Source organism: Gopherus evgoodei, chromosome 10 (genome assembly GCF_007399415.2).
Source record: "Gopherus evgoodei ecotype Sinaloan lineage chromosome 10, rGopEvg1_v1.p, whole genome shotgun sequence".
Taxonomy (NCBI): Eukaryota; Metazoa; Chordata; order Testudines; family Testudinidae; genus Gopherus; species Gopherus evgoodei.
This window is the reverse complement of record NC_044331.1, coordinates 6,043,891-6,066,748: the sequence shown is the minus strand read 5'-3', so window position 1 is coordinate 6,066,748 and position 22,858 is coordinate 6,043,891. Positions and strand designations below refer to the sequence as shown.

At 38.6% G+C, this 22,858-nt stretch overlaps 1 protein-coding gene across 4 annotated transcripts in view; it reads left to right on the top strand.

The window, feature by feature from the left end:
• The window catches only part of DIS3L (DIS3 like exosome 3'-5' exoribonuclease), a 30,629-nt gene extending 7,779 nt beyond the window's left edge, over positions 1 to 22,850 (top strand). For 2 of the 4 annotated variants that reach the window (XM_030576868.1, XM_030576870.1), the window contains exons 5-16: positions 1,652 to 1,828; positions 3,016 to 3,094; positions 3,802 to 3,981; positions 5,470 to 5,639; positions 7,320 to 7,481; positions 8,312 to 8,559; positions 9,629 to 9,721; positions 12,876 to 13,409; positions 14,870 to 15,024; positions 15,171 to 15,349; positions 19,033 to 19,178; positions 20,728 to 22,850. In XM_030576868.1, coding sequence (XP_030432728.1) covers positions 1,652 to 1,828; positions 3,016 to 3,094; positions 3,802 to 3,981; positions 5,470 to 5,639; positions 7,320 to 7,481; positions 8,312 to 8,559; positions 9,629 to 9,721; positions 12,876 to 13,409; positions 14,870 to 15,024; positions 15,171 to 15,349; positions 19,033 to 19,178; positions 20,728 to 21,295 — 2,691 coding nt within the window. In that variant the 3' untranslated portion in view covers positions 21,296 to 22,850. Of the gene's footprint in view, positions 1 to 1,651; positions 1,829 to 3,015; positions 3,095 to 3,801; positions 3,982 to 5,469; positions 5,640 to 7,319; positions 7,482 to 8,311; positions 8,560 to 9,628; positions 9,722 to 12,875; positions 13,410 to 14,869; positions 15,025 to 15,170; positions 15,350 to 17,149; positions 17,514 to 19,032; positions 19,179 to 20,727 lie in introns of those variants that run through there. The other 2 variants (XM_030576869.1, XR_004002225.1) reach the window with 2 other exon arrangements.
• Positions 22,851 to 22,858: the final 8 nt, after the last annotated feature.

Below are 22,858 nucleotides of genomic sequence, written 5' to 3'. Positions count from 1 at the left end.
GTATAATGTGTATGTTAAGCCATCTCAAAGATTGCATGTAAAAATAATACACTACTGACTTTTACCTCATTTACATAAATGAAAGCAAGGATTTGAATACTAGGAATTCATCAGAACAGATAGAGGTAGATAAAATGGAGTAGGTCTGGAAGAAAACAGCAGATGCAGAAAGTGCAGGCTCTTCCTTGCTCATGTTCAGTTGCATTTGGGGCCTTTTCATCTTTTTTTCAGTTTTTGTTAAATTTTATGTTTGTGAATTATGATAGACTGAAGTCTATAGTGCAGGTACTGTGCAGGCAGCACAGCATAAGATTCATCTTAATTGTTCTGCCAGTGAGCCTCAGCCTTGAGTAGTTGGGACTGTCTGTAGTAATGGGAAGGTAGTTCAGTCTCCATGATCCATTCGGCTACTGGCCTCTGTTTTGAGACTGTGTGTATGTGTGTGTGTGTGTGTGTGGAGGAGGACAGTTGATGCCAATTGTTATGTGGACACTATTTTATTAGTAACCAAACTGAAACTTCACTAGTTCACTTATGTAAACGGCTCAGTATCTGCTAAGTGTAAACCACTTCTGATTACTACCAACCTGGCTTGTATTCAGTCTCGTCACTTAGTAGTGAAAATACTATAGGTGGTGGAAGGGATGTGTCAGGCTAACAATAACATTTAAACAAACCAACAAAAAACCCACTTTGTTTTAATCAGCATCTTCGATTATTAAAAATGAAGTAACTTTAACTGAATCTAATTTACTTTAAAATAGGGCTGTCAATTAATCGCAGTTAACTCATGCGATTAACTCAAAAAAAATTAATCGCGATTAATCGCAGTTTTAATCACACTGTTAAACAATAAAATACCAATTGAGATGTATTAAATATTTTTAGATGTTTTTATACATTTTTGAAATACATTGATTTCAATTACAACACAGAATACAAAGTGTACAGTGCTCACTTTATATTTTTTTATTACAGATAGTTGCTCTGTAAAAATGATAAAAGGAATAATATTTTTCAGTTCACCTCATACAAGTACTGCATTCAAAAATAAAACAGTTTTTTTGTACATAATTCTACATTTGTAAGTTGAACTTTCATGATAAAGAGATTGCACTACAGTACTTCTTATTAGGTGAATTGAAAAATACAATTTCTTTTGTTTTTACAGTGAAAATATTTGTAATAAAAGATAAATATAAAATGAGCCCTGTACACTTTGTAGTCTGTGTTGTAATTTAAACCAATATATCTGAAAATGTAGAAAAATCCCAAAATATTTAAATAAATGGTTTTCTATTATTGTTTAACAGCATGACTAATTGTGATTAACTTTTAATTGCTTTACAGCCCTACTTTGAATTAGATCTTTCAAAAAGTTATTTCATTTTTATAATTAAAATGTTATCTGAAACTAAGATAATAAAAAACGCTTCTGTGGTATTTATGGTAGCAGAGTGATTTAGTGGGGTACTACACTGTTCTTCTCTAGAGATATGGATTAATGGAGAAATGAGTTTGTGGTATTTAGGATATTGACCACCAGCACTACAGAAGCATTGTAGAGTCTGCACAGAATTCTGTTGTGAATAGAACCATAGATCTCTATTTAAAATCATTTTTGTGCTCTGTTTATATTGTGTATAAACAGAATTACTTGGATAATTTTTGGCCCGACTTAAAAGCTGTCCATGAACTCTGCGATTCTATACTTCAATCTCGGCGTGAACGAGAGTGTGAAAGCCAAGAAAACAATGGGAAGGAATACCCTGAACATCTTCCTACGGAAGTATTGGAGGCTGGGATCAAATCTGGACGATATATACAAGTAATCTATTATTTATAGAGCATACAAGAAAGATGAGACCCTGCGCCAAGGAATTCATAGTCAAACTCAGAAAACTGATATATGAAATAACATTTAAATGCAGAAGGTTGGGAGAATGCATTGGCGAGGGAACGAGTATTATAAGGCTTCAAGAAAAATAGTTTGGTGAAGGGTGAGCTAAAAAAAATGGAAAACTGTTCCTAGAATAGAAGTGACATGAAAGAAAACATGCAGGTAACAGTGAGAGAAGGGATTGGAAGGAGTGTAATGAGCAGAGAGGGAGTATGAGGTGGATAACAAGTAAACTTTCAGAATCTTTTTGTTCCTGTCCCCTTCTTCTCAAATAAAATGAAAAAGTTCATCAGATGACAGTCTTGCGGATTCCGTAATTTTTTTCTTCAATTTCTGGCTTTCATGGAAAGCCTTTGCTAGAAATCTATCTACTCTTCAACTGGTCTTTAAAGATCATCATGTTACCACATGATTCACCCATCAGTTGGGAAAGTAGATACTGTGTTTAGAAGAAACGCATCTATTTTTTTTAGAAATACAAATTAAATGTGAAGATATAGAACCTCTCACCTTTTAGGTTGTCCATTTGAGTCCAGTTCAGGTCATTAGTAATCAGAATTCTGTACCAGCGTATAGCTATTCATTGGCTTATGTTCAGCTGTTAGTAGATACATGTCCATGTCATGAAAAATAAAAAAACACCATAAGAGGCAGTAACCTGGTACCTTTATTGGCAACCTCAGCAGAAAGGCAAGAATAGAATACACGGACTGAATTTTTTGCCTCTTAGGTGGTACCTCTGAGTCAAGACGGGGCAGTGCCATGTGTGTAGGTTTGCATTGACTCTGCTTGTGGTCTGTCTAGTCTGTGGATAAAAAGAGAGCAGCAGTAGTCTTCAGAGATTTCATCAGTGCTACATTAAATAAAAAACATCTAGAAATAATGCTTGGCTCTTTCAAGAATTCAGTATTTCAGCTCTATTCCATGAAGTATGCTCCCCACAAGGTGAAACAGTCTTGTTCTGAGTTTCCTATGAAAATGATTAGAAAACATTTTTAAATGGATTTTTAAGAAGTGAAGACTTTTAATGTATATAAAGTTGGTCATTTTGAGGTGCGCAGATTTTTTCCCTTTGTAGTTGCATCTGTTGGTTAGTGACTGTTACTTTATTTTAGGGTGTCCTGAATGTCAATAAGCACAGAGCACAAATGGAAGCTTTTGTTCGACTTCAAGGAGCCAGTGGTAAAGAAACAGGTGAAAATATTTCTATTAAAATGCTATATTTAAAGATTAATTTAAGTGCGTTCCATGCCACCTTCTGGTAACTCCTTCCAGCTAATTCAGGAACAACGGTTCCAGGCTCTCTACAAGAAGCCATACAAACTCCTCAGTCAGTAGGACAGTGGTAGAGAAAACGCGAGAAATTGAGTTGCTCAGGTTTTCTCCATGTGCTGAGAAAGACTCTGAAAACTGCACCACGTGTATCCCCTTTAAACAATCATCTGTATTTCAGCCTTCCCTTCTCCCACACTGTACAGTATAATGAATTATGGCTCTGTCTGTCCTGAATGGTTTGGACCAACCCTGACGCCCCATAGTTGGTCAAACACTTATGCATGTGCTTAGCTTTGGCTTCAGGGAGTCTACTCACATGATTAAGGTTAAGCATGTGCACAGATGTTTGCAGGGAAAGGGCATTGGTCATTGTGGGCTGTTGACAATCTGATTGTTTTATTCAAGACTCCAAATACCAAACTGCTTAATAGCTTTTTTTAAAAACTAAGAGAGAGATTTCTCCTGACAATGTAGCATTGGTACTTGCCAACACTCTTTTTTTGAGAGCAGTCATATAAGAACTTCCAGATTACTGCAAACTATTGTTTCAACAAAAAATAGGCAGCGGAGAAGTGGTGTGAATTTTCAGGAATGTATAGTCTATTTTATTATTATTTTAAACCTAGATCTCCAAAGTGATATACTTATTCATGGTACCAAAGCTCGGAACCGTGCAATCCATGGTGATGTAGTAGCTGTAGAGTTGTTACTCCAGCATGAATGGAAAGGAAGAACTGCTTCCCTTTGTGAGAATGATACTGAAGAAAAGGCACCAGGTGACACCTGCAGTGAACCTATGCCCACAGGTAAAGTAGATAACAGTGCAAAGTAGATTGAAAGTATTTGCCTTCCTCTATTTATGGGACTGCATTGTGCTTGCGGTTACACAGACTGCCCCCTTTCCCAATTACCAAGTTTAATCATGGAAAGGGATACCATACCAATAAACAAGATTGATAACACACACAACTACAAACAAAAACATTATTCAAGCTGCGAAGTATAGCACTCTGAAGTTAGGAAATGGCAGATAAAGTGGTCTGTGCACCCTTCAGTCGGCCTCCTTAAACATATGCATTATGATACATGATCACATACTATTTTTTTCCACAGGCCCCTCTTTCAGTGCACCGGATGGACAGTGCTCATTAAATACACAGCTGTTCTATGTTGTTTTCACATTGTTCAGTGTGTGGCTCTATGCCTTATTTGCTTCAGTCTATTCAAATGAATGCCTGTTCTCACTTTCAGGCAACATGGTAAATAAGAAACAGGCAGCATTATCTCCTGTAAATGTAAACAAACTTGTTTGTGTTAGCGATTGGGTGAACAAGAAGTAGGACTGAGTGGACTTGTAGCCTCTAAAGTTTTACATTGTTTTGTTTTTGAGTGCAGTTAGGTAACAAAAATCTACATATGTAAGTTACGCTTTCACAATAAAGAGATTGCACTACAGTACTTGTATGAGGTGAACTGAAAAATATTATTTCTTTTATCATTTTTACAGTGCAGATATTTGTAATAAAATAATATAAAGTGAGCTCTGTACACCTTGTATTCTGTGTTGTAATAGAAATCAATATATTTGAAAATGTAGGAAAACATCCACAAATATTTAATAAATTTCAGTTGGTTTTCGGTTGTTTAACAGTGCAGTTAATTTTTTTGAGTTAATCGCGTGAGTTAACTGCGATTAATCAACAGCGGTAGTCAAAACTATTTATTAATTTGGGGTGCCCAGTTTGAGACACTTAGGACCTGATTTTTCAGAGAACTTATTATATACAATTTAATATGTTCAAAGTACAGCTCCCATTGATTGCAAACCAGATCTTGTTAGCAATCCTAGTATTGGCTTGTGGATGCACAAGTTGATACTGCAGAGTAATGAATCCACCAAACCTCCTACATACTTACTTTACTATTTCTGCCTAATCTAGTGGTCCCCAAACTGGGGGGCGTACCCACATCCGCTTGGGGGGCACAGCAGGGCCCAGACCAACCCCCCTAGGGGACAGGAAGGGATCCCCCAGCCCTGCTCTGCCCGCAGCCCCAGCTCTGCTCTCATTCCCTTTCCAGCCCCAGGTCAGGTCCACCTCTAGTCCCAGCTCCTCCTCCATCCCCAGTTCTTCCCCCAGCTCCACCCCTGCTGAGGAAGCTTTGGCTGTGCAGTAATGGAGCAGGGGCACAGGTAGATTCCATTACTGGTAACGGTGGCGGGGAACAACAGGAAAAGTTTGGGCACCACTGGCCTAACCATTTGATGTCTAGCCAACGGTACTCCTCTTTCAAAGGTAGAGTTGTTGGAATCATTCAGAAGAACTGGCGAGATTATGTGGTCACTTTTCCATCCAAAGAAGAGAGTCAGTCTCAGGGTAAAAATGCCCAGAAAATTCTTGTTACACCTTGGGATTACAGAATTCCTAAAATCAGGATCAGTACACAGCAGGCTGAGGCACTACAGGTAAATAATTTGATTGCTATTTCTGCATTGTGTACGCCAATATGATAGTGCAGGTGTCATTTGTTTTAATATAATGATTTCAATGGGAGTGAAAGGTTTAAAACTATTACCTTAAGCCACTAACAGTAGTCCAAATTTTGGCCTCACGTGTGTATACAACTAGTTGCTTCGTTTCGTGCTAATGGGAGCTTATCGGAACACTGAATTTGGGCCACTAACTAGTTATTTAAACAATACTTTCTTTTGGCATCTTCAATTAAGCAATTAAATTTAGACTATTTCTTCATGTTTTCAAATTCTTCCTTTTAGGATAATGCCATAGTAAAACCTAATGAGTATCTACCTGAAATCCAGTTTGAATTAAGTCTTTAATAAATTTTAAAGAGACCCTTTTAAGATAAAACTCATGTTTGTTTTTTAAAAGTTGTCTTTGTGGTACTAAGTCTAGTGTTCTTTAGTATTGTGCTGTTCATTTTGTGAATTCCTCTGAACTTCACCATTGAAAATAATTAGTCAACTTCTTTTTGTTCCTAGTGCATTTCTTTCTCTGGTTGTCATGCATTAAACAATGTTCTACAATGTTTGGGTTGCAAATACTTTAGAGGGATGTTTAAATCTCAAGCTATCTATTTTCATGTAATCTTTAAACAAATTAAATGAAAATATTTCTGTTAATATTGGGTTTCATGTAACCTTTTGGGGTCTTGGGAGGAAGGGAGGGGGAAGTATAATCCATCTGGCATACGTCCTTTCAGACTGAATCCCAGATGCAGTATTATTTGGGCAATGCTTATAGAGGTGCAGGCAAACAAAAGAAATAATCACTTCCCCAAAAATCTTATACGTAAAATAACTACTTATGAAATGAGGTAACAGGCTGTGTTTTGGTATATGTAGTGTTTGGTAGTTGCTATATCCTATTTATTTAAATTTTCCTCCTCAATCTCAGTCAGTCCTCAGAAGCAGATAAAACATCTTATTTGCATGGCAGTCTACGAGCAGCGAGGACATAATGAACGCATGAAATGCCATCATACAACTATTGCTTATAGCATCAGCCACAAATGCACTACATGTGAATTAAAACACATGGGTCTCCTTCCGTCTGACTGCTGGTTATAGACTGTAATATATTTTGGAACAAGTAGCTAATATTTTTTTTTTGTAATGATCAAGAAGTAAATTCTAGTAGTTTGAATAACAAATGCCAATTCCACCATGGAATTAAGAATTTATCAGTTATCTCTGACTTTTTTTTTTATAGATTATGACTCACATATGCTAGTATAAAGATTGTGTGGGACAGTATGAATGACAGTACTAACTTTAAGTTAAAAACAACATAGCCTAGATTCTTTGCTGCGGCCGAGATCTTCTGGAGGCAGCGGAGGTGCCATCAGGAAAGAGCTATGGCTTCCTGATTCTCTGCTCCGTTGTATGTCAGAGCCTGGGGTATGCATGAATGTATCTTGATTTTTAATTTAATGATGCAGATTCTGTTATTAAATGTTTAGGCATGGTCTTTGATAAGGACAATGTATGGTCTCCTTCAGTGCATATTTTATTTTTATGTTTGCCAGTGTTTTTGGATTTCACCATTTGTCTCTCAGCTAGCACTTCCGTTGATTGCTTTTCAGTGAATGCATTGCTGCCCTAACATGAGTTATTGTCTTACTGCAGGACTGTAGAGTTATTGTGCGTATTGATTCCTGGGATTCAACATCTGTGTATCCAAATGGACATTTTGTACGAGTTTTAGGACGGATAGGAGATCTCGAAGGGGAAACTGCAGTTATTCTAGTGGAGAACAGCATTTCTGTTGCCCCTTTCTCAGAAGTCCAGGTTTGATTTCATATTAATTGTACTCTTTAACATTCCGTTTTCCAAACTGTGGTCTCCCAAAGAGAGGAATCCACTGATGGTTTGAAGAGAGCTAGCTGATCACATGTGCCATCTGTCATCCCACCTATTTCCAGTTTCTGAAAATACAGGATACTTCCCTAAGACTACTTTTTCACCTAAGCAATTGCTATCATTGCACCAAGCATATTATACAATTGCAAATCATGGGGAAAGTGGTTTGAGATAAGCTGCCTGTTAAGATGTGTTTTACACTGTGAAAAAGTTTGAGAATCTCTGCTGCAATATAGTCATTCTAAGTGGAGTTTTAAAATAGTTCTGTCTTTAATATGAGGTGTTCATAATAATGATCCTTTATAGCCCAGTCCTACTATTGAAGTCAGTGTCACACTTCCCATTGATTCCAACAGGAGCAGGGACCTGCTGTCCAAGCAAAGTGTTTTGATTCTGTCCATTGTATACTTTTATAAACTGAGTGCCATAAACAGATATGTAAAAGACAAGATACATTATTGATATTTCCCAGATCTGTAATATCACTCAGTTATTAATCTCCAAGTCACTTGGAAGATTAGCATATTAAAGCATGGGACATAATTACTTCCTTTAAGGCAAACATGAAGGAAAGACCTGGAGAATACAAAGAGGGAATATATTTCAAATGTCTGTTTCCTGAATGAAAAATTATAATCCCAGTAATAGATACCAATATTTTGTGGCACTGTAAGAGAAAAAGGGAATTTTAAATCTACTTTGTAACCTCTGTATGTAGAAAATTTATAAAATTATTATTGCCAATACTCTTTATGTAGATGTGTGAGATGCCTTCCAGTACCTCAGAGAATCCATGGAATGTGAATCCAGAGGAGGAACCAAAACGCATAGACTTGAGGAATACGCATTTGATATTCAGCATTGACCCCAAAGGCTGTGAAGATGTGGATGATGCACTGTCCATTAGAACATTAGCCAATGGGAACCTAGAGCTAGGTGTCCACATTGCAGATGTAACCCACTTTGTGGCAATAAATTCTTACACTGACATTGAGGCCAGAGCAAGGTAAGTTTTATTTACTATGGAAAGTGTAAAGCATATTGGGGAAGAAAGTTTGTAGTGAGGCTGTCTTAAACAATATAAAGAGATTACTGAGCATGGGAAACCTACTGCTTTTCTAAAGAGTAACTGACAACAAAAACAGTTTTTAAAAAAAATAAACTAGGTAGATAAGGTGTCACGTTCACTAGGCTCAGCTGCTGCAAAAATATTTAGTGGAAGCTGCTGGTGGCCTACTGCCTACTCTGGAGACAGCAGGATTGTGAGGGAAGGAATCCCTTTTGACCAGCCTTGTTTCCTTTTTTATCCCTAAAATGTCTGTCTCTCAGTGAGTCATGTTTTGAAGTTAAGTAAACTTAATTATTTGATGCAATTAATAGAATTGTCCTGTATTGTTTCAGTGCTGCTATACTTTTTGGAGGGACTGAATCTTTACAGAAGGCAAAACATCTGTTGCACAAGACGCAGCCCTTACATGAATTCCAACATATAAAAATCATTACTAAAAGCATAAGAGAGGCTTTTTTGTGCTATTCACATAGCAGAGCCAACAAGTACAATTTCTGATACTTAGTATCGGCAGCTGGAAAACTTATGACTGTGAGAAGGATACTGACATGTACTGGATTTTCATTTGCCAGATATATGTCAGTCCGTTTCTATCTTGCCATTATCTTGAAATTAAAATATTCAAACAGCTTTTATTAAATATATTGCTTTATGTAATTGCAGACTTATATAAACTTGATAGCCAGTGAAGATACATGGTACAGACTATGAATAATCCTTTTTATTCCCTGACTGTTTAGGCCTTAACCGTGCATTCCTTGTGTACCCACAACTCTAGATTGAAGTTGTGTGAGGAAAGCAGGATTGGGCCCATAATTTGTAAATTAATGTTTATTTAACTTGATTGCATTTCTGCCCTTGTGTGCATTGTGTAAAACTAACCTTTCGAAATCATGCTGACATTTCTATCCTCTTATGCTGAAGCTGTGCTTATGTTGCAAACTGCTTGAGAGATGTACTTGAATGTGTCCCTGTGAAGAGTACAATAAATATGTTTTATGTTCAGGGCAACAACGTATTATTTAGCTGACCGTCGTTATGATATGCTGCCTTCCATCCTGAGTGCTGATTTATGCTCTCTTCTTAGCAGAGTTGAAAGGTATGATTTTTGTAATATTTATGACTAAAGAGGGATCTGCTGATGCATGAGGGATTTACACAAATAACTTTATTATTGCTACCAGCAGGTACCTGAGTATATCCCTTGTACAAACATCCAGTATTAACATGTTAGGATCATGTATATAAATATCCCATGTATATAATTCTGTATAACTAATAAGGAATTGTGGCCAGGTGCCTGGAAGGGCCACACTTAGAATGCCATACTCAGGGCAGATGGCAAGAAATAGGACAGACAATCCCCCAAAACTGGTGGTTTATTCTATAATTGGATTTACCAAGCCAGTAACAAAAGAGCTTCTGCAGTACCACACTGGTTAACCGAAGCCAAACACCTTCCCCTTTAGGCATTCCAGAGCCAAGGGCCAAATATCAAGCTGTCAGCCAATGCTTAGTAAACTAATTAAAGATTTATTAATAAAAATGAAGAGCGTTATAAATGGTTAAGGAATCATATACATACAAGTGATTGCAAAGTGCTAATATCAGGTTTGTAGCAGTAATGAAACAGACTGTGGCTTGCAGAAGTCTCTCTGGTAACTTTCAAAAGGTTGGAAGGTCCTCAGTCCACAGTTCAAGATGCTCCTTTTAGCTGTAAATCCACAGTCCAGAGAATTAGAACAGGAAAGAGGCAAAATGGAGGGGTCTCAGAGATCTTTTATATCCTTTGTCATATGCATGGAAGTTTACTGTCCCAGGTACTGGCCCAAGATGGAGTCAAGGGTCCCATGAGCATATCACATGTCCTTACATAGTTTGCTGATTCATAAGAGGTGGCCACTGGCTCCTCGCTGACTGAGGCATCTTCAGGAAGAGCTATCTGGGCAGAATGAGTTTCTTCTGTGGCCCATTGTGACATTGGAGAGTCCTCAAGAGCCATCAACACATAGCTGTCTAGCCTTGATGTAAAGCTATCTGGAGGGTGTCACCCAGGAATACAATGCAGGTTTAAGATACAAGCACATAGCAAATATTCATAACTTCATATACAAGGATGCGACATGCATATAAATAGGATAATCATACTTAGCCAATCATAACTTTTCCATTGATACTTTACATGATATACTTTGTATAAGATTTATTGCAGCTTGGTACCAACGGTGACTGCATTAGTGTAACCAGTCATTTTTATACAGCATCCTGGGAATCACTTCTTTAAAAAATTAGGAAACATGTACTTTTACTTATTTACTTTGGTGTAAGTTAATGTATATTTGCATTTTTTTTAAATCCAAAAGTTAGAGAGTTACATGCATTTAAAAAAAATCCCTGTGAAAGAACCGACTTAGACCATGGTCCTACAAAGATTATACTTGTGCTAACCTGTTTATTTAGTGAGAATAGTTCTGTTGAGCAGTCTAGCATGTACATGAGCCTTTATAGGATTAGAGCATTAGCATGCAATCACAACTGAAATTGAGGTGGGACCTTTTTATTAAATGTAATATGTTCCCACAACATTTTTTGGCACATAAGTGTCCCATTGGTAATGCTCCCTTAATGGCCATTCCTCTCTATTTTTAAAGAGATTTTTTTTGGATGAATTTCATGCTAACAGAAATTCTGTGGGTCAGAGTATAGTTGTTTTTTATATCCATTCAAACATTGGCACCTGAGTCTGTCCACAAAAGATTATCAGTTGTGTCTGATGTTTCCTGATGTGGACACCTCTACAATGGGATTTGCCGTCAGATGTTAATAATTTAGGCAACCAAACTTAATTGTAGAGATGAGAAGGTCTTCTCTTCTTTGAGTGGTTGTCCACACGGACTCCACTCCTGGTGTGTAGGTGCCCCAAATGTGCAATAGGTGTCTATTGGGGCTCACATCTATGCTGTAGATGTCCTCAGCCCCTTTCCTCTCCTGAGGGCAGAGGGACCCAACCATCCCTCAGTTCCTTCTTACCGCGCAGGGTTGTGAGACAGAACCTCTGCAACATCTATATTCTCTGTGCACTATTCTACAGTTAGATGTGTTACAACTTAGTTACTAGTTCATATAGTTATTTGCCTGTTGACCAGAAAAAAAACAACCAAAGATTTGTTTCAGTTGAGGCTAGACAGCCCTCCCCCAGGTACAAGAATGCCAGCAACATGGCAGGAGCTAAATCTCTGGGGTTCCTGTGATGCTTCAGTACTGATTAGCAATGAGTGAATAGGAGAAGGACCTATTTCTGAGAATGTTGTTCTCTTTAAGCAAACTCTGAAAGCTACAGAAGTCGGTGTGAGGTTGTTCCTCAAGACCTTGATGCAAGCCGCCTATGGACACTGTGAGGAAGGACATTGCTAACCACAGTCCCTCTCCGTTAGTGGCCCGGTAAACCAAGATTTCCCCTCCAAGCTCTAGAGCTTGCCAAGAGTGGAATCCCTGGGAGCAATCACACAAAGAAGAGAGAATGGTTACCTACCTTAACAGTGACTTTGGTCCTTTGAGATGTGTTGTCCGTGTGGATTCTATGACCCACTCTCCTTTCCTGCTAAGATGAAGTCTTTCTCTGCGATTTTGTATTGGCGAAGGAACTGAGGGATGGTTGGGCCCATTCCATGCTTTATGCCCTCAGTTTGGGGGGGGGGGTGCAAGGGCATATGGGGTGTCAGCGTGGCCATAACAGACACTGCTGGCTAAAATAATCCACTCATGCACGAATGAGGCACATGCACCCCAAGAGTGGAATCCACGTGGACAACACATCTCAAAGACCCACAGTAACAACTGTTCTTTCTAATTACCAATCACCTGAGCCAATGAGAAATAGAAATATAAAACACGGTCTTTTTATAGGTTAAAAATAACAGATCAAGATGCTCTTGATACATTTTACTAAGATGCCTTCAAAGTAAATGAATACACTACAACTGCACTTAAAAACAAAAGTGGCTGTATTTCTTAGAAGTAGAATACTACCATTGCTTATATAATTCTTCTTCATGTATTGGCCATGTTGTCCCCAGGGTTGAAAGGTAAGGGCATGAACAAGTGGCACTACCATGCCCATTTGTTTCATGAAGTATAATGATAGAGCTGTTGGTACAAAACAGAATCTGTAGGCTTGTCATATGTTGATATCTTTCAAGTTCTGTTTTATGAAAACTGTAAGTGGTTGATTAACTGAAGTTTTTATTTTTAAGGTATGCTGTCAGTGTCATGTGGGAGCTAGATAAAAAGTCATATGAAATCCTGAGAGTCTGGTACAACAGAACCATCATTCAGTCTTCATACAAATTGGTCTACGAGGTAGCTCAGGGATTATTAGATGGTGACCTAAGTGTTGTTGATGATATCCTAGAACTCAAAGAACTGGATGAGAGAACTAGACAACAGAAGCTGGAAGAACTGGTCTGGGCAATAGGAAAACTGACTGATATAGCTCGATGTGTTCGGGCTAAACGTGACAGTTGTGGCGCTCTAGAGCTGGAAGGAATAGAAATAAGAGTGCAGCTGGATGATAAAAAGAACATTCATGATCTCATTCCTAAACAGCCGCTGGAGGTGCATGAGACTGTTGCTGAATGTATGATCCTTGCTAACCACTGGGTGGCAAAGATGATTTGGGAGAGCTTTCCTCACCATGCTTTGCTGCGCCAACACCCTCCACCACGACAAGAATTTTTTTCTGAGCTCCGAGAATGCGCGAGTGCCAAAGGCTTTTCCATAGACACACGGTACCTTTTACTTCTCTTAGTTAGTTTTAAGCACTGAGAGTGAAATTCCACTGGTTAACCATTATAACTTAGACAAATATTTACAAACTATTATAAACATCACTGTAATTGATGATTCATATCACTTCTTAAAAGTGATGTCTTATTTCAGGGTAGCCTTTCAGTGAATTGGGTGTTGCCATTCTAACTGAGGGATATTATCTGAAGCTCACTTGGCTGGGCCAGGAATAGATGTTACCTGAATCATCTGGAAGTAGTGGGGGCAAAAAACCCTAACTTGTTTTAAGACTGACCTTGTTAAGTTTATGGAGGGGATGATATGATGAGATTGCCCACAATGGCATATAGCCCATCTGTGACTGCTATTAGCAAATAGCCCCAGTGGCTGGAGATGAGACAGTACAGGGAGAGGGCTCTGAGTTACTACTGAGAATTTTTTCCTAGCTGTCTGTCTGGTGGGTCTCACCCACATGCTCAGGATCTAACTTATTGCCATATTTGGGGAAGGAATTTTTCCTAGGTCAGACTGGCAGAGACTGGGGTGCCGGGGGGTTGTCCTCCTTCTGCAGCATGAGCCACGGTTCACATGCTGGTTTGAACTAGAGTAAATAGTGGATTCTCTGTTACTTGGAGTCTTCAGATCAAGATATGAGGACTGCGTTAACTCAGTCAGAGGTTGTGGGCTTATTACAGGAGTGTGTGGGTGAGGTTCTATGGCCTGCAATGTGTAATAGGTCAGATTAGAAACTAGATGATCAGGATGGTCCCTTCTGGCCTGAGTGTAAATGTGTCCTAACATTCTGTCCAGTCAGTGTGGAAGGGCCAAATTGTGTTCACTCTGATTTTTAAGACAGTTCTAGCTTTGGTTGCTTCCTAGTTCCTCTGGTAGCAATCTGAGGGATAGCCCTGGTTTGAGTACAGGAGACTCAGTAGAATATGAGTTAGTATTTAAAATTTAGGGAAAGGTTGTACCTGTGAAGGTCGTGGTATGGACCAGTGTGACTCCAAGGGAGGCACTAAGGGAAGTACTTTCCGGAGCTCCTGGGAATAACTGTGTATTCACAACTACGTCCTTATGGGTGGGGTGCAGCTTACCCCTCCTGCCATATGTGGCCCACACTGCAGACCAGTGCTTGTAGAGTGGGTGAAACAAGCTCTGCTGTCCATTTTATCATAACTGGGCAACCTCACCGAAATAAAAATAGAGTAGCCCCCATGCTCCAGTCCTGCCTGGCCCTCACATGGCATGCATAAGAGGAAGAGCAACTAAATGAAATTTGGCATTTTCAAGTAAGAATACTGTTCTAGGGCAGAGGTGCTGCTACAGTTTTTGGTATAGAAGTATTAATGACTATGCAGAATGCAATCTGATTATTACTTGAATGTGTATTCCCTTGCTGCTGTTTAATCACATGCTCTAATGTTCAGGGACAGCATAATTACGAGTTTGTTTTTGGTAGGTCTAATAAAGCACTGGCTGATTCTCTGAGTAAAGCAGATGATCCCTTAGATCCAACTGTGAATAAATTACTGCGGTCCATGGCTACTCAGGCGATGTCTAATGCACAGTACTTCTCGACTGGTTCGTGCCCCGAAGAAGAGTTCCATCATTATGGTACCTTACCCCTGGTGTGTGTGTGTGTGTGTGTGTGTGTGTGTGTGTGTGTGTGTGTGTGTGTGTGTGTGTATGCACGTGCACTTCCATGTATGTGGTTTTTTTATTTACATTATTATTTTTGTCACTGTCTCCCTTTGTCTTAGGACTTGCCCTAGATAAATATACGCATTTTACTTCTCCAATTAGAAGATATGCTGATATTGTTGTCCACAGACTGCTAATGGCTGCCACTTTAAAAGATACTAAAGTAGATGTTACGGCTAATTTGTTCAGCAGCAAAGATCTTGAGGAATTGTGTAGACACATCAACAACAGAAACAGGGTAAGATGGATGGCAGTTGTGTCTTCAGATGTGTTTGAACACCACCTTGTGCAATGGGCCCTGATCCTGATTGGGAGCCTCTGGGTACTACAGTAACACATAGTAAAATTAGCCTTTTAATTAATAATTAAACATAATTAAATCCTAGTGTAAAGTGAGACCATAATCAAAGGAATACAAGTAAAGAACTTGAAATTGTCATTACAGCTGAAAATGTATAACCAGGTGTGCAAAGTTCGAGTCCTCTTGAGTGTGCGGTGAAGCATGAGAAAGGCAGAGTACTTACTACACTTGAAGTATACAGGAACTTGCAGCATGTGCTTATTCAGTGAGGGATATTACAGAAATTTTAAATAGTAATTCCTTTTTTTAAATGGTTAACAAGAAACCTCAACCTTTTTTAAACATCCTGTTTCTCAAAGAAGGCTCTGGAGTTGTAAGGATTTGAAAAACACAAACCACCTTTAGGGTTTCTCTGCTTCAGCCTGAGCCACAGTATTTTGACAACACAGGAACTACTGTGTAGGGAAGCTGGCCCAGTTTTGCCAGTGCTGAAAGCAGCCTTGATGGCAGGAGATGCTAAAGTTTGGACTGAAAATAACAAAATATTTTTTGATTTTGGAGGGCTAAGAGTCTTCGATCTGTGTGCCTCTTGCCGCAGCTGAGCAAAAATTGGTACCATTGGGCTAAATTTTGTTCTCAAAGCCATGCGCACATCTGAGGAATATACTGTGGCCTTTCATTAACCAGGTTGCTTCCTTTCTCAGCTATTGTATTAGTGCTAAAAATTAATGACTTATTTTAAGAAGGTTAACGATACTTCAGTTTCTTTGAGGCATCTCTGAGTTTTTCCATTTCCTTCTCTAATGTTTTTCAGACCTGAAAAACCCTTATTCTCCAAATTTTAGTGATTTTTTTCACTGAAGTTTTGATGTTCAAAAATGTACAGCGTGATTCTGAGACTATGTAGCTATCTTCAACCTTAGGATAAAAATTTGGGAATTAACCTTCCAGATCTTTTGGTGTTCCTGCTAGAACTTCGTGCTTGACTTTTTTTTTCATTTAAAAATAAAAGTTTTTGCCAGTTCATGGCCTGACTTGGGTCAGGCAAGTTCTGCTGATGTAAGTAAATTTTCCTGTATTGAGTTTTTAACAGAGCAGCTGACAAATTTGTAAATCTGTAGGGACAGAGTTTGATAAGCTCTTCAAGAGACAAAAATAATTTAGGTTTAAAGAGTAGCTGGACTTGCATCACTTATGAAAAGGCAGGGTCAGAGAGAATAAATCATAGATGTTAGCTACACTTTTTGCTTTGGACATCTTGCAGAGGCAGACTCTCCCTCTCTCTGGGACAGGAAGCCCTTCTACCTCTGCAAAGACTGTGTCATCAGCAGAGCCTGCAGCAGAAGCTAGCTAAAAGTAGCCTAAGGGCTGATCTTCATAGTGGGGTAATGCACACCATCAGTGTGTGATTTCTAAAGTTCACTAATGTGCAGTAATTGGTCCCTGTGTAGACCCTGCTGGTGTGCACTAAATGTTCCCTAACATGCTTTAATGTGTAATAAATAAATAAGCTTGCTGGAGCTGCTTAGTGGAGCAGTTACCGGCTGTACTTAGCTTTTGCTCCAGCTGTACTGGCCTAATCCACCTGTTAATTCTTCCCATCCCTTGCTCATAATGGAGGAAATAATGGGAGTAGAGTTGGTGATAGTGGCTTCTCTCTGCAAACAGAAAGGAAAAGGATCTGATATGGATTTCCCCACTCTAAATAAACTATCATAATTTTTTTTTTTTTTAAAGCTGTGATGTGTGTGAAGGGGCCTGGTCTATACTACAAAGTTAGGTCAATGACCTAGGTGTGCGTGTGTCTACACTTAAATTTGTACCACTGATGGAAGTGCCCCATTACAGCAATGCAGTACTGCCACCTCTGCAAGCAGCACTGAGCCGTGATCGATGAACTGAGACTGATGCAGTGGGAGTGCATGGAGACAGTTGCACACTGAGAAGTTGACCTCTGGCTCCTAGTCACCAGTGTGCAACTCATTTCTGCCCCACATGCATTGCTAAAAGTTCCCAAAAGACTGTGTGCTGGATGGTGGTGGGTTGTACACTGGGATACCTAGCCATCGAGCATTGCACTATGTCAACACAAGCACTCCTGGTGAGTACATGCAGCGCCAGTGTAAGGAGCCAAGTATGCCTGCACACAAGCCATATACTAACTGTGGTGGCTTTATGCCTACATAACTTGCATTGACCAAAGTTTATAGTGTAGACATGACAGTAAGGCTGGTCTACATTGGGAACTTATATTGGCATAACTACATCTCTCGCGGATGTGAAAAATCCACGCCCGAGCTGTGTAGCTTTGCTGACCTAACCCCCAGTGTAGACAGTGCTAGGTGGATGAAAGAATTCTTCCATCAGCCTAGCTCCTGTCTCTTGGGGAGGTGGGCTAACTGTTGCGACAAGAGAACCCTTCCTGTTGCTGTAGTGAGTGTGTCTATGCTTAAGTGTGACAGTGGCACAGATGCAGTGCTCCAAGTGTAGACGAGCCCTAAATTGAGCTTTACTGCTGGAGAACCAAAAGAGGCCTGATGGTATTGCAATAAAGAGACATGGTGGGTGAGGTAATAATTTTTATTGGACCATTTTGTTGGTGAAAGACACAAGCTTGTGAGCTTACGTAGAGCTCTTCTTCAGGTCTGGGAAAGGTGCTCAGTGTCATACTGAAATAAAAGATGGCACATACAAGGAATTAACATGATGTAAGAGACCAGTCAAGGTGAAGTGGGCGGTTAACACCTCTGTAGGACAAAGGTGTGGGTTAGTTGGTTACAGATTGTTGTAATAAGCCGTAAATCCAGTGTCTTTATTATGTCCCTGGTTTTTAGTGTATAGTAGAATTATGAATTTAAGTTCTCAGGCTCATCTTTTGAAGGTGTTGTGCAGGTTTCCTTTGAGGACTGAGAGGTCAGATATGGAATGACCATTTTGTGAAAAGTGTTTGCCCATAGGAGATCGGCTGTTTTTTGTCTTTTATCATTTTTCTGTGTGAGTTCATTTGAGAATGTAGTTTGTTATTGTGTTGTTTCACCCACATAGTTGTTGGGGCATTTAATGCACTGGATGAGGTATGCGTAGGATCCATGGGCTTGAAGGGTGTTATAGGAGGGTATTGATTAGTATACCTGTGGATATATGGCTGCAGGTTTTGCATACGTTACTGTAGGGGCTGGGGCTGCATTCGGTTGGTTAACACTCCATTTATTTCAGTTTCTATAAGAGACATTGTTAAATACAGACTGCTCAGCCCTGTACAAGATGGTAGTACATCATTTCAGAAATACTTCATAATGCGTTTGCACTGTAAATGATATTCTGTTAACTTTTGCAAAGCTGTCTGTCTTAAGGTATTTAGTCTTTGAATACTGTTCTTTCTTTAAGATAACTGCAACAGAAAGATATGAAAATTATAAAATTGAAGAGTTTGGCCAGTTTTCTTCCAGGAGTTATAATGTAAGATGTCCTTGAAGGTGTATTTTTGTAAAACTTAAATTAAATAAATAGTGGCATGACCTTTCTAGAGACTTAAAAATACTGAAGTTAAATAAGCTTCTTCTGGAACATTTTATTTTAACATCTTTCTAAAGTCTTTTTATGGGGCACTCTTTTGACAGGCTGCACAACATGCCCAGAAACAGTCTACGGAGCTTTTTCAGTGTATGTATTTCAAAGACAAAGTCTCTGAAAGAGATGAGCGCTGTACAGCAGATGGTGTTATTTACTCCATTCGAACAAATGGGGTACTTGTTTTTGTACCAAGGTAAGTCAGGGCTTGCAGTTGGTAAAGAAATAAGATACAGCAAGGTGTGTTCCTGCTGCATTTATGGAAATGTGTGGTTCTTGAGAAAGGTAGCAGTAGCTGACTACAGCGTAGTTCGTTGTTGGAAGATGGCTTAGTTTTAACTTTTTTTTTTTTTTTTAAATAATTTAGGCCCAATGGCTTTCTAGCCCTTGATTTTAAAAAGCATAAAAGTTCCTAAAAGGAAGAAAAAGGGGATGATAAATACAGTGTATATATCTATTTTGAATTCTTAATTTCTGACCTTAAATGACTGTTTTTAACTCTCTTATTGCCCAGCTTCCTTTTAATTGAAATTTGTGTCCCTACCAGCCACTTAAAATTAATTTTCAATAACAATAAATTTGGTCTACTTAGAACTAAGTGAGTGTTTTTTATAGTAGAAATTGGCTAGTTACCTGAAAAAAGGACACCTCTGTTCCCTGGAGGAAGAAGTTTAAAACTGTGCGTTCACCAGCTGCCTCTACTTTGCACTGCATTAATTTCACCCCATTATTTAACATAAGGGGCATTTAGATTTTGGGGGTAGAGGGCTAGGGTTGATACCAGCTGTACCCTATTTTTCTTATTTTAATAGCATCCCATCAGTGTCTGAGGATAAAAGGGGGCTGATGGGGAGAGTGAGTAGATGTGGGAACACTGTATGGGTTGGGAACATTTATGGCTCAGCTTTCATGGCCAAACAGATAGGGTAGCAGCACCCAGAGGAATTGCTTCCATGATGCTAACATAATTATAGACCGGGTTTCTGTAAGTGATGGTACTTTAGCATCATGTGCTGGGGAGATACCAGCCAAAGAGCTCTTACATGACACATTTTTAATCTTGAATTTCTGATCTTTGAAATTAGTAGTTTAAAATAGCTTCTCATTCTACTAAACGTGTTATGCATGTGGTATAGCAAACTATACTGAACTGAATGAGTTGGGAAAAGTAGCTGACTCTGTGCAGAGGTTGGACAGCCCTACCTTTCACAAGGAGAGATTTCTTCAGTCCCCAAATAGCAGGGAAGGGCAGCTTGTGCTGCTAACATAGCAGGGCCACCCTGCTTTCTGTTGACTTATGCTTCTGATTAGCATCTCGAGAGGTGTCTGAGTTGGGTGGTGAGGTGGACTTTAGCACTGGTTAAATAGAGGGGAGCTATGCAGAATAACTATGGAATATCTTGATTGATTTACTTTTTTTGTTCTTCCCCTTCCCAACTGCCTGCTCTTTGTATTTAGATTGTATTTTTTTTACAGAGGGCTCTCTTCATGACTGACACTTGGCACATTGTCAGTGCTTGATAAATAACTTCCCTCAAATTCACTGTCACTATACCTGAAATGTTAGGGGCATTATGATCAAGATACAATACATTCCTATTCTGTAGTATTATTTATATAGATTTAATCCTTCCTCCTGCTGGGTGTGGGGATGGTTTAAAATCACTAAAATTGTTGATAGTTCTTAATGGTACCATAATATTGTTTTTCAAAATACGTTTGTATTTTCACTTGGCATCTTGTAGGTATGGTATTAAAGGTGCTGCTTATCTGAAAAACAAGGAGGGTTTGGTCATCTCCTGTCAGTCTGATGGCAGTTGTGTATGGAAGCCTGGTTCTCTTCAGCGTTTTCAGAACAGAATTACTTCCACAACAGTTGCTGGAGAATCTGTTACATTGAGTCTGTTTGACCATATAACAGTAAGTCTTAATAAATTCACTAAGGGAAGTACCAGAGCACAAATGAGGGGAAAAATAACATTGTGTACTTTTGTTTCTAAGGTAAAAATATCTGTTCAGAGTTCACGCTGCCATCCTGACACCATCAAGCTTGAAATAATTAGCAACATACCTTACAAGAATACAGCCACAGAGCTTTACCAGAAGAATTCCCACGTATTGAAAGCTGACTTAGTAAAAGAAGTAACCAGATCTGCTGAGGAAGCTCAACTTGCCCAGGAAAAACAAAACGTTGAAGTAATTCGGGAAGAATATCAGGAGTATTGCCAAACAAAGGGAGTTAGCTTGTACCAACTGCTTGAGGAAATTAGAGACTTAGCTCTACTGGATGTTTCAGCTGGTAACCGAGCATGAACTAATATTTGGCACTGCTCTACTTAAGCAGCTTTGCACAATTTTAAATTGTGTTAGCTGATAAATCATTTTTAATGTTTTCTGCTTTTGCTAATTTGAACTATACCTCAACTAAAATTTAACACTGATTTTTAAAGTGAAACAGGCAGAGCCAACTTAAGATGTTTTATACATGGTTAACTACTGTATTCTTACTGAAAGACTGAAGATTGTATTGTGGTAAACTACTTAAGATGTCTTTTTAAAAAAAAATCTGATCTTGATAAAAAAAGGTGACTGGACATTGTTATTTCTAAACTAGATTTGTAGAGAATCTAAATATATTTGCATAACCAATACTGCAGTGATGTAAGCCAGAACACCAGTAATCTTGCCCCTTCAGTTTTTATCAAATTAATTCAATTTTAAATACTTCAATTCCACAGCTCTATTTACATTAAACCAGAATGAAGCAGTTCAGCTCCACCCTTTATATGCTTACTACACAAAGTGCACTTTAAAAAACAAGGCTGCCTAAAATTACATCACACTTCCAGGCCTTATTCCGAGATTATCAAGATAATTATGGGTGGTTTTTACTGGCCTCTAACTCAATTACTGCATAAACAAAAAAATTGTTACTGGTACATGTAGTTTTAACCTGATTACTGGAACCTCTGGGGCTAGTTATAACATACTAATGGAAGGGAGATTGTAGGAGAACCTTGCTTCCACTACCAAAATTACTATGAAGCTAAATGTAATGTTTGACTTCAATGAAGCATGAAAGGATTGTTATCTGAAGAAAATTTCTTTGAGGAGGTGTTCAGAGGCAGAAAAGGAAGCTTAAATATTTAATTCCTACAGAGTCAGTTTCACTTCAACTTTCCTGTATTAGTATACTACCACAACTCAAAAAAAACCTATTCTAACTTGATTTTCAATGAAGTTTTTTGAGTGTTTAGTTCTTACTCCCCTCCCTAAAAGAAAAATTAAAGTGAGTTTATATAGTCTGACCTTGCCCCTTCAACAGAAACAACTTCCCATAAAATAGGGGAATAAATACATAGCACTTGTTGCAGGAGAAAAAAATCCTATAAAAAGATAACCAGAATTATCAGATTTGTTGATGAATAGCTAAGTCCACTATGAGATACCACAGAACATGAACAATTATACATCTGAAGCTACTTAAATTTCCTGTCATGTGATTTTCTCATGACTTAAGCAACAATGAGTAGAATATGTTTAGAGTGCATTTGATTGACAAATTTGTGCCATCAATGATATGTAGAGAATATTTTTCAAATTTGGTTTCCAAAATTTAATAACTTTCAAGGTGCTGTATAAAATAATTTACTAAAATAAGCATTTCATAACATGAAGTATTGTTACAAAATGCTACAGAACACTTAAGACAGGGTGGATGTTCATACTAAGCAAGAAGTTCCTGATACTGAACCATCACTTATGGTCTATTAAAAAAAAAAATTTTAAACAGGATGTAAAAAACTTTATACAAGCCCAGGCTTTCAAGACCCACGCAAGTTAAGCTTGAGGAATGTCAATCGTAAAAGTCACATC